At 35.1% G+C, this 15902-nt stretch overlaps 1 protein-coding gene across 3 annotated transcripts in view; it reads right to left on the reverse strand.

The window, feature by feature from the left end:
* The window catches only part of WDR11 (WD repeat domain 11), a 53054-nt gene that overhangs the window by 31577 nt on the left and 5575 nt on the right, over positions 1-15902 (reverse strand). For all 3 annotated transcript variants that reach the window (XR_009053769.1, XM_057735377.1, XM_057735375.1), the window contains exons 3-10: positions 13753-13906; positions 12605-12778; positions 10257-10443; positions 7248-7413; positions 6719-6833; positions 5662-5857; positions 5265-5368; positions 2203-2379 (exon numbers count right to left, since the gene is read on the reverse strand). Coding sequence is in view for 2 of the 3 variants with exons in the window: in XM_057735377.1 (XP_057591360.1) it covers positions 2203-2379; positions 5265-5368; positions 5662-5857; positions 6719-6833; positions 7248-7413; positions 10257-10443; positions 12605-12778; positions 13753-13906 (1273 nt within the window). In the remaining variant the exon portion in view is untranslated. The remainder of the gene's footprint in view (positions 1-2202; positions 2380-5264; positions 5369-5661; positions 5858-6718; positions 6834-7247; positions 7414-10256; positions 10444-12604; positions 12779-13752; positions 13907-15902) is intronic.

Below are 15902 nucleotides of genomic sequence, written 5' to 3' on the forward strand. Positions count from 1 at the left end.
TTGAATGTTTATTATAACTGGTCCTCAAAAAGGCAACCTAGCAGAACTCATTAACCAGATTTTTCTAGTTTCCTTACAAAGATTTTATTTTTGTTCTGTCTTTAACATTAGATAAATCATAAAGAGACGGTAAAGTACAGTGGCCAACTGTGGATTTTACACTTAGAGAAGTCTGAGTTTAAGTCCTAGGTCTATCCTATACTCTTGCAAATTACTTACCCACACTAAATCTGTGTTTGTATCCCTTTAGCACGGGAATAATGGAAAATCTATTTGTTGGAGATTAAATGAGAAACATATGTAAAACAGTACAACACCTGGCAAAAAGTACATAATTATTACTATTTCTGTTATCACTGTAATTATGATTTGTAATTATTATTATGCCTAAAGCTTTTCATGGTCTCAGGCAATATGTCTAAAATTTAATTAGAAGGGACATGGCCATTTGAGAAAGTAATACTTTCTTGAGAAAGTAATATTTCAGCCTTTAGCATGTTTTTTAAGTTAAGCAAGAAAGTGACCAATATAAGTGGTTATACAGTCACTTTTTCAATGCACATGACTTAAAAGAATTAGTGGATTCATACAAAACAACAGAATGTAGAAATAATAATAATATAATAAAAATAAAAATGCTACGCAAATTCCAATTTTAGCTAATTTGCTTCAGAAATTTCTTGCAAAACTATTCTAGAGAAATACAGTATTACACTTGTTTACATTTATCACCTACTCCACAATATCTTCTAGGACTGAGAAAATATCTAAAGAATTGCTAAAACTTTTCAATTGGCAGATGTTCATAATAATCATATGATTTCTACATTCTGCATATTTTGATAATGTTGAAACTATGATCTAACACTTAGGGGGCCCAAGAAGGAGAAGTCATCCAGTTGAACTCTGCCTCTCTTTCCTAATGACTCTGCAAGACTTAAGGCACTTATATTTTTTGCTCTTACTTTGTTATTACAGTAAATTCAACAAATGACTTGCTACTCATTATATACCAGTACAATACAGCTTATTCTACAATGGAAATCTCAGAGCCTGACTCAGCTCTTGTGATCTAGCTACCCCAAGAAGTAAGTTTCTCCAAGAACTTAATAAAATCCTAATTGACAAATTACGTACACTGACATTCAGAGGCGTAAACACTACGTACACTGACAAATTCCAACTGAAATTTCACTGAGAGGGTTAATATGAATCAATAGTTTCTAGAGCAACATCTACCTGCATTTATATAAATCTGGACACCTGTAAACATAGACCAACAAACCTTGAAATTCAAATCACTTTCAAAATATAATAATGGAAAAAATGTGAAAATAAGAGTACTGCCAAACAGTAATACTCAAATGAGCCATGAGGGCTCACAAGTCAGCCCTTAAGTTGAGACACACTGGCCACAAGACACATGTGGTCAGATTTTCATTTTAGGAAAAAAAAGAATCACAAATCACATATTTATAGACCTTCTGGGAAAAAGCCAGAAGTCAAATACCATCTGAAGAAAAATGCTGACAATTTCAAACAAATACACATTTTTAAAAATTTTAGAGACACGAATTTTAACCTTATATACAAATTAAAATTTGGTCTTCTCTGTAAAAGAAATCAGGTTAATCACATTACCATGAAATTACTGTGACAGCAAGCTGAAACTCAGACCAATTTTTTTATCTACAACACAAAAATACGCAATTTTAACCCAAAAGGCAAATCTTTAGTTTATAAAGACAAAGGCCACTTTAAACAAAATAAAACCAAGTTTAACATACAATTCTGAGCAAATAAAGAACCTTGCTGTTATTAGGCTATTAACTATGACTATATTATTAGTTAACAAAAACTCAAAACAAAATGACATGCACAGTAAGAGCTTGAGATGGTCCAAGAAAAGACAGAGTCTGGTTTCAGCATCACACAGGTACTATCATCCTGACATTTCAGAAACATACCCATGGTGTCCGAATCTCTGTCATCTGTTGTCAGGTGAATGAGTTATCATTGTGATTAAAAAAGATTAATAGAACAGAAAAATAAAAGTATTTCAAGATGAATATTTACACAATTTCATTTAGCCTCTTCCATTCTAAAGGAGAATAAAGGATTTTCTAGTAACCAGGAAACTAAATGTCTTAAAAATGTAAAATAGACAGTAAAAATTAAAAAAAGAACAGGTCTAATACCCACCAACAGCAAGCAATGGCTGATACATCTTGATGTTTTTTGTGGTCAATGGTGGGCACATACGGATAGCAAACTGTGGTGAGGGCAGTCCTGAAAGCAGTCCTGTTAGTAGGAATTTGAGTTGCACTTCCTGCAGAATGGAGCCTTTGGGATGTTCTTCCCCGGCAATTGCACTTTGCCCTGATTTGTAATAAAAAATATATTAATTGTAACATATGCTGATCTTAAAGTCTAAAGGAACTTTACTCTTTACGTCTAGAAGGTGTAACATAGCACTCTAGGGGCTGTAGCTATACAATGGGTCTTACTTGGCTATGGGACTTAAACTGCATCAACTAAGATCTCAAAGGATAGATTACTCCAGAGTATTGCTATTCAGAATTCAGGGACCTCTGTCTTCTAAGAAACACTCTTTTAGCCAAAATTCCTGGTATTAGGGCACCAAAGGTAAATCAAGAGGACTAGGGTTAGAGAACAGTTTCTGTAGCATGAGATACTACAGCACATTTCTGTCTTACTGCCTTTCTAAAGAGTTAGTTTTCAATCTGATGCTCTTTAAAGTGCATCAGATTGACAAATCTTAATGTGTCAATGTAGTTACATTTAAGCTTTATAATTACACATTTTTATACAAATAATTTAAAATTTAAAAATGTATTTATAATTACTAATACATAACATATAAACCATCACCAGTGATAGTTAAGTCTTAAATGGCATTATTTTTAGATACAGTGTTTGTACTTAGGTTATCAAATCTCAAACCAAAAAGATGATTCAACTAAAAATCATTCTAACAAAATGTGAATACAAAGAGTGCAGCAAAATCAAAACCATTCATTAATAAGGGTATAAAAATTTTCTTCCTTTAAACCACTACTGAATACTGCAATAAAGTTGTCAAAAGTACATAGTAAAGAATACGTGTGAGTGTAAATATATGTATACCTACACACATATTGTGAAAGGGAAAAACGGAACTAATTACTAGGAGTGGGTGATGGGATTGTAACTAAACCTTTTAAAGCTGTAAAGTGGTTTTAGTAACAATGTTACAATAAAATCGGTAAGGTACACAGAAAAAACCATCAACTGAATCCAAATAAATGATCTCTTAGGATCAGCCATACAATTGATATCAATCTTTAGTAACAAAGATGGGGTCTAAAGGAATGGCAAGTGAAACAGGTAGCTACCATGTTTACCAGCTCTTGGCAGCTTGGAGCTGACTTCAGGAAACCTCCATATTTCTCTTCAAGCATCTTCCATTTGAGGTGATTCACAAAGTAGGGCAGATTAGGCCTTAATAAGCAGCAGCCTTTACCCAATGAATAATAAATCAGGCCTCTGCATTTAACTGAATTGCTTTCAATTATCACAGTGAATCTCAAATTAAGAGTCTAATTAAAAGTTTTAATTAAAATGTTTTCAAATAACAGATTTATTTATTTAATACTTTTAAATCAACAGCATTGTCATAAACTGCTACACAATTTGTATCATTTTATCTCCTAAAAAATATAATTTATATCACTTAGCTACCTAAACAGCATAAAATTTCAAACTCCTATGGACTTCGAATTCCTGATTAGTTCTATGCATGTTGTGTTTATAATTCTTTTCACTTTAATATTTTATATTGTGCAGACAAGGTCAATTAACTCGGAAAATTGTGTTACTGATAAAATAAATTTTGCAAAACAATTATGTGTCTCAACTTCCTCATATGGATTTATGTCTAGAAGGTGAAAAGAAAGAATTTTAAGTATAAAAGTTTGTGTCACTGAGCACAAGGATTCCACAACTGGCAGGAACCATGAGAATACCAGGGTCTGGAAAGGTCAGGTCTTGCATAGATCACGGTGAAGTAGCCAGGACTAGAGGCCATGGCCGAGGAACAAACTCCAAACCGAGATGACTAGGTTCACATTTCCTCTTACTGGCTGTGTAGTTTGGGGCAAGTATTTTAATCCCCCTGGGTCTCAGTTCCCGCATACATAAAATAGAAATAATAACTATAATAGTACCTACTTTGTAGGGTTGTTGAGGTAATACATAGAGAATTTGGCACAGTCTAACACAGTATTAAGCACTCAATAAATGTCATGCCTGATTAAGAAGATTAATAAGTTATTGCTCTTTCTAGTGTATCATCTATCTTTAGAGCATTTAAATGAAAGAACCTAGTAAATAATATCCACTTCAATTACATTATGACAGAACAAATAATAATAAAGAAAATCCTTTATAAACCACTAGCCACAATTTTAAAAGAATTAGACGTCAACATTGCTTGACATATTTACAACTTTCAGTTGTGTAACACTTGAAACCACCAATCCTCATTCTTCCTTGAATATATACTGGCCCTACAGTATTTAAATAGCTTTGAAGCAATATTCTATCTACAAATAAGTATTTGTTGAAAGTAAGAATTCCCAACATGAAAATAAGAAAATGTAACTCAAAAAGTTAAAATGATCTTTTCTAATACTGCTCAGTTACTTTATTCCTTCAATAAATATTTATTGCACATCTAGAATGGGCAAGGCCCTGTGCTGAGCAATGGGGATGCACAGCTGACTCCAGCACTGTCCCACCCTGTGGAGCTTATAATCTACTGGGGGAAACAGACAAATAAAATCACAGCTACAGTCAGCTGACGTCTACTAGGGACCACGTACATCAGGCTTGGGAGATTACAGAAAGCAACACCTGGGCTGGATTTTGAATGCGGTGTAGCAGAAAGGGGGAGAGAGGAAGTGTGTACTGAATTCGGAGCTGAGGGAGCAGCGAAGAGGGAGGAGGGGGTGTGGGATGGCCCAGCAAGAGCTGCACATGCAGCCTTGTCTAATTCCAACACTATAATAACAGTCTATACCACGTGAGGTACTGTTATGCTTAAATACTTTATCCCTCTCTGATTTATTTAGGAAAAAATTAATCCACATTTTCGTTTTCTGAAGTATTAACTTTGACTTAATAATAACTGCAATCACTGACTATTAATGTTGCCCTTGAAAAAACACATCTAACATGAAAGTCAGGGAAAAAAAGCAGCTTACCAATCATGTTATCTAAGGAGAGGTCTGGGAGTTTATTCTGTAGCACTCCTACAGGAATTCCACAGAAAGACACTGGTGAATATAAAGGCGACATGCCAGAACTACTGCAAAGACATGAGAATTAGGTGGTTCTTACATATTTAAAACCTGCATCACATGTTAGTAACCCAAATTACTCATTTCAAATCATGGTATTCTATCCATTTTCAGTGTTCATTAACCTAACTCACAGGTAAGACGCCACACAGGTCTACATCCCTTAATAATCTAAACTCTTCACTATCAATTTTAAAATATGTTTTTACACAAAAAAGGCCCTGATTCTGGAAATTTAAAAACAGGGAGAAACAAAACAAAACAAAACAAAACAAAAAAGAGATCCTATTGGTTCATTTACCTGTTCCGTGAATTTCGATTACAAACAGCAGACTTCAGTTCCCACACCATGACCCTGCCGTCACTCACGATGAGGGCAGCTGCATTCTCATTGACAGGACAACACACCATACTGAAGGGACGGACAGTTTTTGTCACCCTGATTGCATCACACTGGCTCCGTAAATCATAGGTAAGCTCCTGGACAGGATCTGGATCTTAACAGAGTAGCGTTTTCTTTTAAATATTAGAAAGCAACCATATCAACGTCACTGCTACTTGTTTTAACTTAAATAATGTCTCAACCAAAAAGGCATCATCCCTTCACCAATGCAAAGTTCGTCAAAAATGGCTTCCCTGTTTACAATTACCAATTTCTTCAGGATATAAAGACAATTTATTTAATGACTGTCTACATCAAGTTTAATTTCCAAAATAATAATTATTATCGAAATAGGTTATTTAATGTTTTTAAAACAAATTCTTTGAAAAAGGATCAACAGTGATATATGATTAAACAATGAACAGTGCACTTGTAGCCCATCATAATTTACCGTGATCTACCACAAGCCTGAAAATAACTGTACTTTAGAAAAGATGTGAAAGTCACTTTCACCTTTACATAGTACGTCATTTCACAAAAACATTAGTTTTATTCTCCAGGATAAGACTGAAACTGACAACTGACTGCCCTGGAGACTTATTATCCTATGTCACTTTACTATGGAAATCCTAAAGCAGAGAAGCCAGAGGGGGGTAATAATAAAGGTACATACGAGGTTGGACTTGTGCTAAAGAAACAGTCACAAAAGGTAACATCCACTTGGCTAATGGATACAATCAAGAAGGAAGTACAAAATATTACTACCTTTGCAGCATACAGGAGGTGCACTGTTATAACACCCAGAGGTTATCTTGGGCTTGTGCTTTTTTATGCCTCATGTTATAACCATAATCTACTTTCTTAAGGCAAGGATTATTATTAACTCCATGTTTGGCTAGTACTTGCCACATGAAGCTTTAGAAAATAATTCTGAAAAAAAAAATATAACCAACACTATTGTGAGATATACACTCACCTGGTTCCTCATTTGAAGCAGTGAAAATACTACTGTAAGATCTTCGAACACGTAAGGTTATACAACCATTTTCATGTAGGCAAAATAAACCATCTCGTTGAAAGCAGGGTATTACCTTTAAACAGATGTATTTATTTTTAAAAACAATACATTTTAATAGTATATACGGTGAGTTTCATAAAGTCATATTTAGAGAAACATGGGCGAAAAAACCCACAAAAACACACATATAATCCCCTAGCTTTAATTAAATGAACTATTCAAAAAATACATCAATAATCCTAAAAAATTTGCCTTTATCCATGTAACTTAAATAGTTCAGTACATATCTCCAGATCAGTCAGAAGATTTCTAGGGTTAAATCAAACCAATCTAAAGTGCAGAAAAATAAAGGAATGTAAAATAGCATTGTTAATCTTCAAATAAATAGTAAAAGAGAAAGTGAGACTCAGGACTTTTGCAAGATTATGGTTTTCTCTGTATAATTCATAATCAACTTTTGGTGACGTAATTTATAAGTTGTAGATACCTGCAGAAATGGAACTCCTGTTCGTTCTATTGCAATCACACCCACTGTCTGATTCACCTCAAGGTCAAGGATTAAAATCTCTCGAGGATAGAGCAGCAACATGTGATTCCTTTTGGAAGGCAGGTATGCCAACTGAAGGCAATCATTGAGAGTTATGAATTCAGCACTGAAAAAAGTAAACGTTTACTTCAGGCATCAAGAAATGGGTCAGACTCACAAGTGAACTTATTTACAAAACAGAAACGGACTCACAGACACAGAAAACAAACTTATGGTTACTAAAGGGGGAAGATGATGGGGGAGGGATACATTAAGAGTTTGGGATTAGCAGATACAAACTACTATATATAAAAGAGATAAAAAACCAGGTCCTACTGTATAGAACAGGGAACTGGATTCAATATCTTGTAATAAACTATAGTGGAAAAGAATATGAAAAAAAAATGTAACATATGTATAACTCAATCACTTTGCTGTACACCAGAAACTAACACAGCATTGTAAATCAACTATATTTCAATTTTAAAAAATGTCAGATTTTATTCATATCAGAAAAAGCTAAAAAAGGATTAAATTTTGTACTTTCCACATAATAACTGTCAATGAAAATGTACAACTATTTCCTGAAATGACCCCCATGGGCTAGCATCTAAAAACTGGCTCTCTCCTTTGTGCCAAAATGCAAATGTTGACAATAATACTGTATAGGTTGGATAGAGACATGTTTCTAAATTTTTGAAAATTTAAAGTAAAGTAGTAAGAGTAAGTCTATGGTATGAGAGGGTAAGTAACAACACTATTCGGCACTCATAAGACAGTAGTTTTATTTTTATTTTGTAATTAGAAGTACTAGACTGCTGAAATGAAGCCTCAGGATTAAAACAAAAGCATGTAGGGTAAATAGCGCTAGGCAGCTGGATCAGGAGTCAGTGAACTATCCGTATGGCCTTTGGCAAGTCACTTCCTCTACTCTGCCTTCTTTCACTTTTCAGCTGCCTTAAAGCTTTTTTGAGTTGGGAATTTTATTCACTTACCACAGCTTTTTCTTCTGTGTAAATAAAAGACATGGAAGGATATGAAGATTATAAAGACTGTTAAAGAGTCTCAAAAATCATTTTAGTAATTTGTGATTGTTGTATATATTTAATGACTATTTTATAATAAATTTATATTTACATTTAATATATTTCAATAGGAATGGGCATACAATTAGATACCACTTTCTTTTTACATAATTTTATCAAAAGGTTTTGAAATTTAAAACAAAGTTAGAGGACTTCCTAGGTGGCGCAGTGGTTGAGAATCCGCCTGCCAATGCAGGGGACACGGGTTCGATCCCTGCTCCAGGAAGATCCCACATGCTGCGGAGCAACTAAGCCCGTGCACCACAATTATTGAGCCTGCGCTTTAGAGCCCTTGAGCCACAACTATTGAGCCCATGTGCCGCAGCTACTGAAGCCACATGCCTAGAGCCCATGCTCCGCAACAAGAGAAGCCACGGCAATGAGGAGCCCACGCACCACAACGAAGAGTAGCCCCCACTCACTGCAACTAAAAGAAAGCCCGCGCACAGCAAAAGAGACCCAACACAGCCAATAAAATAAACAAATAAATTTAAAAAATAAAAAAATAAAATAAAATAAAGTTAGAGGACTAGAGAAAGGGAAGTGAATTATATTAAAATCCTGGCTCTGCGTCTCGTAGTTGGGGGAGCTTAAGTAACATCTTTAAAACAACATTAGATTCAATTTCCTCATTTATAATATGGACACAGTACTACTCCCCAGGATTGTAGTAAGATTATATGTAATAATGTATGTGAAAGCACCCAGAGCAGTTCTATTTGAAGGGATAAATAATGCATTTCCCCAGTACTCAAGATGAACATATGCTTCACATGAGAGAAAATATAACATATATAAATAATAACATAAAACTATGCAGCCTAAAAAAATAATTATTTATGATACAGAATCAATGCAAAGTAAATAAAAAGTTATCAAGATACTTAAGGAGCAATCTTGGATTATCAGCACAGGGTGGGGGGTAAAGGAGTGACTTTCATCAGCCTACAGTTTACTGTATAAAAATGATATTTACATATAAATTCAGGATGCATTTGTAGAGCAATTTGTATTTTACATTTTTCAGGTAATTACCCACAAAGTCTAGATAGAATAATCTCAGCATATTAAAAATAAAAGCTTTTTAAAAATGAATGCCAAAAAAACTGCTAAAGCCATAAAAGCATAAGAACAACCAAAGCACTAGGAAAAAGACAGAAATTTATTTTTAATGTATAAAATTACTTCTTTAAAATACCATTTTATTCAGTTGAAATTTCTGAAATAAACAATAATAGCCACCATTTACCAAAAGAATGCTTATTAAGTACCAGACACTATGTTAAGTACTTGAGTTATTATCTATTAATCCTTACAACAACCCTATGAAATCCTTTAAAACACTATTTTAGAGATTGGGAGAGTGAAATTTGAGCAAGATTAAATTATATTCTGAGCCACAGAGCTACAGCTTCCCTTAGAATCTTGGCCCCTAACCAGTCTGCGAAGCATCTTTACATGCACAAGAAAAACACCTATATTTTGCTGGCTAATGAGATTCACAGCATTTAAGTCAGGAAAATGTATTTAAAATGAAAATCCAGCTTTTGTCTGCCAATTTTTAATGTGTTCAGTGGCCACAATCTTAGAATCTTTATCTCTTATTTTCAGAAGTCAAAAATTTTCAACTGTAAAGATCAGTGGGGGTTGTTTATCACATTACCGGAAACAAAGGAACCATGTTAACTGATAAATCTCTTCCTAGGGAAAGAAAGAAACATTTTTCCTCTTATAAATTCAAAATTGCAAACAAGAAAGGGTAACATGAAGAAGAAAATCAATCTTAGTACATCTCCAAAAATGATGTTTTCATGAATAGATGATAAATAGATAAATGCTGAATAAATAAATGAATGTTGCTGTTAGTTTTACACTTGTAACTTACCTAGGCTTCTCTTGAGTGATTAAGATTTTCACTTTATTAAGAGCCTTCTTGGCCCCTGTGGCTGCAGCCAGCTTGTTGTGAGCTGGGCTGGAGTGTGGGCTGGATATGTAAACTTTTTTCCCAGGGCCTGAGGGAGGCTTGGATGGAGAGAAGTCCAAGATGAATACAATGCCCTCGCTGGTGAGTACTGTATGGAGAGAAGCAAAACTCTGATTAAAGTTTAATCAAGTTTAGCATAGAGTTTCACTCCAATACAATTTTGAGAGCAAGGTAATGATAATTTTAATAATACAGAACTGGCAGTGTTACACAGTCATAACATAACGGGAATGTTCTCCAAGTTAAAGTGAAACAGGTAGTCCATTACAATTCATCAGACGCCTCCAAGCTCAACATTCTAAATTAATGTTTTATATTAAAAAGATACCAGAAGGTTCCTGGCAGAAAAAACAAATGTTTGTTCTTCCAAATATATTCAGTGCACGGACTTTCATTAAAAACCTTTCCTCATTGTATCCCATAACTTCAAAATCCAAAGACTTTCAGAATATAAAATTCACAGAAGGAAAAAAAAATCCCATATATAAGAGGCTCTGCATACTACACTTGGCAAGTTCAAATATTTGACTTGATGATACTAATATTTCATCATTATCATGAGCTATTCAGTCTAAATATATATCCTTTTTCTTCTTGAGTATCAAACTGAACCTTGGGATGTGTAAAGAGTGTTCTTTTTCTCTTTACATTTAGACTAAAAATAAAGCGCCAACAGCAGTGTACAGGAAACAAATATTCGAGGAGGCAGCACCACATTTAGCAATACGAATTATGCCTTTTCACAACTGAAAAAATAATCCCCCTCAAAACTGGGGCTAATACTAATACATATCTGATCATAAAAATCTTATCTACCATGGCTCCTGGCAATCAGCGAGGCTGCTGTAAACACAGGGAACAGAGCACTCAAGAATTATGACAACCCCAGCACATCCAATGAGCAAATCAAAGATGTTAGGTCAACTGATGCTTTGAAATATAGTGTTTTCATCAACCAAATTACAGAGATGTGGTAAATTAGCCTGAAGCCTTGTCTCCTTTTCAGATTACAGAAGTCATCCTTCAAGGTCCCAGTCATTCCCCTTCTTTTGTGATGTCCTCACTCCTGACTCTGCTGGCTAGGCCAGCCCTCCCCTGTGTTCCCACAGCACTGCATTTCACAGCAAACTAGTGAGTGAGTGAGTGAGTGAGTACACGCATACGTTCATATACAAACATTTATATACACAAAGCCTAAACACATTGTATTGCAATTATTTATACAGCTGTGTTTCCCATTTTAATTTCTACTTGTCTGCCCCTCTCTCCATCACCTCACACACACACATCCCCCCTCAATAAATGTTGGTGGATACAAGTTAGAATTTTGAGTCATTCAAACCCAGGGAAAACATTCTTTACCACAGTTAATTCACTTACCTCTTTCAAGTTGTTGATAAAATATCAAAGTGAAGCCTACTTTGACCACTTTATGTAATACAACGCCCTGCCCATTCCCACACTCCCTTTATCTTGTTCTATACCACTTATAACCTCTTAATATGCTGTAATTTATTAATTCATCATGTTCCTAGTTTATGATCTGACTCTCGCTCACTAGAATGCAAACTTTATGAAGGCAGGAATGCTTGTCTTGGTTCGCTGATATATTCCCGGTTCCCAGAACACTCTTGGCATATAGTAACAGCTCAAGAAATATCTGTTGGATAACTGAATAAAAAATACTTACTAAATAATTTAGTCACAAAAATATCTGTCTAGAATCTAATTTTTAGATCAATAGTAGCTCAGTAAAATATCAAAAGCACACTGGCAAAAACAGCCTCCACAGAGAAAACTCCCTTGGGCTTGGTCTGTTCCTGACATGCGTCTACTTATGGCACTCAAAATGCACAGCATGAATTAGAACAATTTCTAAAAAGGAAGAAATGAACTTGGCCACAGACCAAATGGAACAGGTTCTTTCGATGTTCCTAGGAAAAAATTTAATTAAGTCTGAATTAGAATAACACAGCAACTCTCTGTTTCTCTGACTAATCTAATTCTGTCCACAAATTCCGCACAGTGAAGTTCTGGCTTACTGATTTAAATTTCTAATCATCAGAATACTTGCAAACACTATGGGTTATGATTTAGTATCTGTAATGGAAGCTGAAAATATATGAATTAGATGTGCTTCTCATTTTAACATTATAGACATATGATGGGGGGGGTGTATCTTATGTATAACATTAACCATATATATTACAAATACCTCAACTCATTTTCCACAGGAAACTAGTACTCACAAGTTAAATGTGATGGATCAAAAGGATCAAAAGAAAAGGAAAGAATGTTATCTGCATAGCTCTTCTTCCAGAGTTTGGTGCCAGTGTCTGCATTCCAGAGCACAATATAATTTGGCGGATGGATAGCAAGCAGTAAATCTCGGGAAGCATCTTGATTCCATAACCACTGAACGTCTGTAAAGACCAGATAAATAAAGGCAAAATTCAGAAATCGCCCACTTCAAAACACGTGGCTAATGTGTCCTTGATATCTAGTTGTCTGTGTGGGTGGTTTTTTTTTAATATAATCCTTAAAATGTTAACTCCCCAATTTCTCTTCAATGCTGCATATATGTGTAAAAGTGTCAAGATTGAGAGGAAAAGTTAATTTTATATAAAAATGAGCTGTCTGGACATTAGAATCTAGAGGTCAAAATCTCCAAGTAATCTGAAATATTACTTCAAAGGAAATACAAGGCAATTTACACTATTCATTAATGAAACTTTATGTCAAAGGCTGTCCTAGCCATGATCAACATTAGACTCTCCTAATGTTTTTGTGGAATTACTTAATGGGACTTTACAGAATTTCATGTTTTTTCATAACAATAAAGAGGATAAGGATCTAGTTCACTGGTACAGTAAGTACTCCATAAGTATTTTTTTAAATAGTCATTTAAAAGATTCAGCCAGTCAAGAGAGCCACTCAGTCAAAGCCTAAAGAGTTCAGGAATACTGTATTGATTATAGGTCAGTAACATAAGCAAGCAAACAAATGACCTATATGAAAATGAGAATAAAATTTTATCTCTATTAACAGAAAGTAAGCACTGAGGGCTAATTCAAAAAAGCGGTTCAGGCAACTTTACTTATATTATAGCTTAGATTTACAAGACTGTTTACAGCAGCTTAATTTTTCTTGTCACGCTCAACTGAGGGCATGATTGAAAATTAGCACATTTTACCAAAGCACAAATCAACTGAGATTTGAAGAAATAAGCCCAGAAGTGGATTGATAAGGAAAAGAAAGCTAGATTCGGATCAGAAGAACAGGCTAAACACAATCAAGAGTTAACTGGGATGTGATGAAATGAAATGAAAGGGAAAACCTAGTCCCTTGAAGAGTAAGTGTGTTACTACAGATGCTGGGCGGAGCAGACTCTCCTCACCCTGAATAGGCTTGGTGTGCTCTTGGATCTCACACTGAGCTACTCCTGCTGCCACATCCCAAACGATGATCTTCCCATTGACATCGGCAGAAGCTAAGCGCAAGGAATACGGCGAGCCAATGTTATGGTGATAATTTTCCCTGGCCCATTTAACCTGGTATCAAGAAGAAATCAAATCAAGGAAATACTTGCACTGGATGAAACTCTACATAATTTTCATAAAACACCAACCAGAACCCAAACTACATTCTACACTTATATTATAAATATTCCCTCCTACACTGTTAGTGGGAATGTAAATTGGTACAGTCACTATGGAGAACAGTATGGAGGTGCCTTTGAAAACTAAAAATAGAATTACCATATGACTCAGCAATCCCACTCCTGGGCATATACCCAGAGAAAACCATAATTCAAAAAGACACATACACCCCAATGTTCATTGCAGCACTATTTACAGTAGTCAGGACATGGAAGCAAACTAAATGCCCATCAACTAAGGAATGGGTAAAGAAGATGTGGTACGTAAATACAATGGAATATTACTCAGCTGTAAAAAAACAAAATAATGCCATTTATAGCAACATGAATGGACCTAGAGATTGTCATACTGAATGAAGTCAGTCAGGTACAGAAAGACAAACATCATATGATGTTGCTTATATGTGGGATCTAAAAAAAAAGGGTACAGATGAACTTATTTATAAAACAGAAGTAGAGTCATGAATGCAGAAAACAAACTTATGGTTACCAGGGAATAAGGGTGGGAGGGATAAACTGGAGATTGGAAGTGACACATACACACCACTGTATATAAAACAGATAACTAAGAAGAACCTGCCGTATAGCACAGGGAACTCTACTCAATACTCTGTAATGGCCTATATGGGAGAAGAATCTAAAAAAAAAAAAGTGGATATATATGTATAACTGATTCACTCTGCCGTACAGCAGAAACTAACACAACATTGTAAATCAACTATACTCCGATAAAAATTTTTTTAAAAAAAGGAAACTAGCTTCCATCTTGAAGTTACACATTTATGATATTTTTAAAAGTTGCAATTAAAATATTTTTGAAAACATCACAATGTTCCTGCCTTTAAAATATGAAAAATGAGACATAGCCTTAATAATCTGGGGGATTTGGTAAAAACTCTAGAATACCATATCTTAAAATGATAGATGATTGGTATATCATTTGGTCACAGTATGACCATAAAATCTAATTCTTACAGAACATGTAAAATCCTAAATTGCTAAACGGAATCTTTTTCTGCATTCTATTCTTCTAATTAAAAGGAGACAACTTAGAGCTGTAAAAACCTTACAAAGGAAAAAACAAAAGCAAACGAGAACTCTGGCTATCCCTCTCATAAAATTAGAAAAAAAGTTAACAGTTTTTTCCCTAAAAAAAAAAAACCAATGCATTATACTTTTAGTAATATCATTAAAAACACAAGAATCCCAGCACAAAATAGGTTAATTCCTGAGCATCGGATACTGGCAGAGTAAGGAATGAAACACAGAGCCCTTACTCTGAGCCAAGGCCTTCCCTGGACACAACCTCCCCTCTCCTCTAGCTCAGCATCCTACTTGCTTACCTCAGAACATTTCCCACACAACACTTTGTAATTACTTTATTTACTTTCTTTTGACTCATCACCAGCCCTATCACCAATCCCACTCCATAGGGCAGGATTGTGGGGGCCTTGCTCACATTTCTATTTCCCGACCTTAACACAGTGCCCACAGCTAACGTTCAACAAGCATGTGTTTAGTAAAGGAACTTAACACCACAGACTCTTCAAATACATACCTATGTAGACATATGTACACAGACACACATGTGTGTGTATATAGAAGTAAACACTCAATTCGAGGTTTGGGGGGGGTGGGGGGTGAAGGGGAAGCTGAGACAAAGCGAGAGAGTAGCACAGACATATATATACTACCAACTGTAAAATAGATAGCCAGTGGGAGTTCAACTCGAGGATGGAAGATGCCTTAGAGGACTGGGACGGGGAGGGTGGGGGGGGAATCGAGGGAGGGTGGGGGGGGAGTCGAGGGAGGGAGGGAATACGGGGATATGTGTATAAAAACAGATGATTGAACTTGGTGTACCCCCCCAAAAATAATAAATAAATAAA

Source organism: Hippopotamus amphibius, chromosome 5 (assembly GCF_030028045.1).
Source record: "Hippopotamus amphibius kiboko isolate mHipAmp2 chromosome 5, mHipAmp2.hap2, whole genome shotgun sequence".
In the NCBI taxonomy this organism is placed as follows: Eukaryota; Metazoa; Chordata; class Mammalia; order Artiodactyla; family Hippopotamidae; genus Hippopotamus; species Hippopotamus amphibius.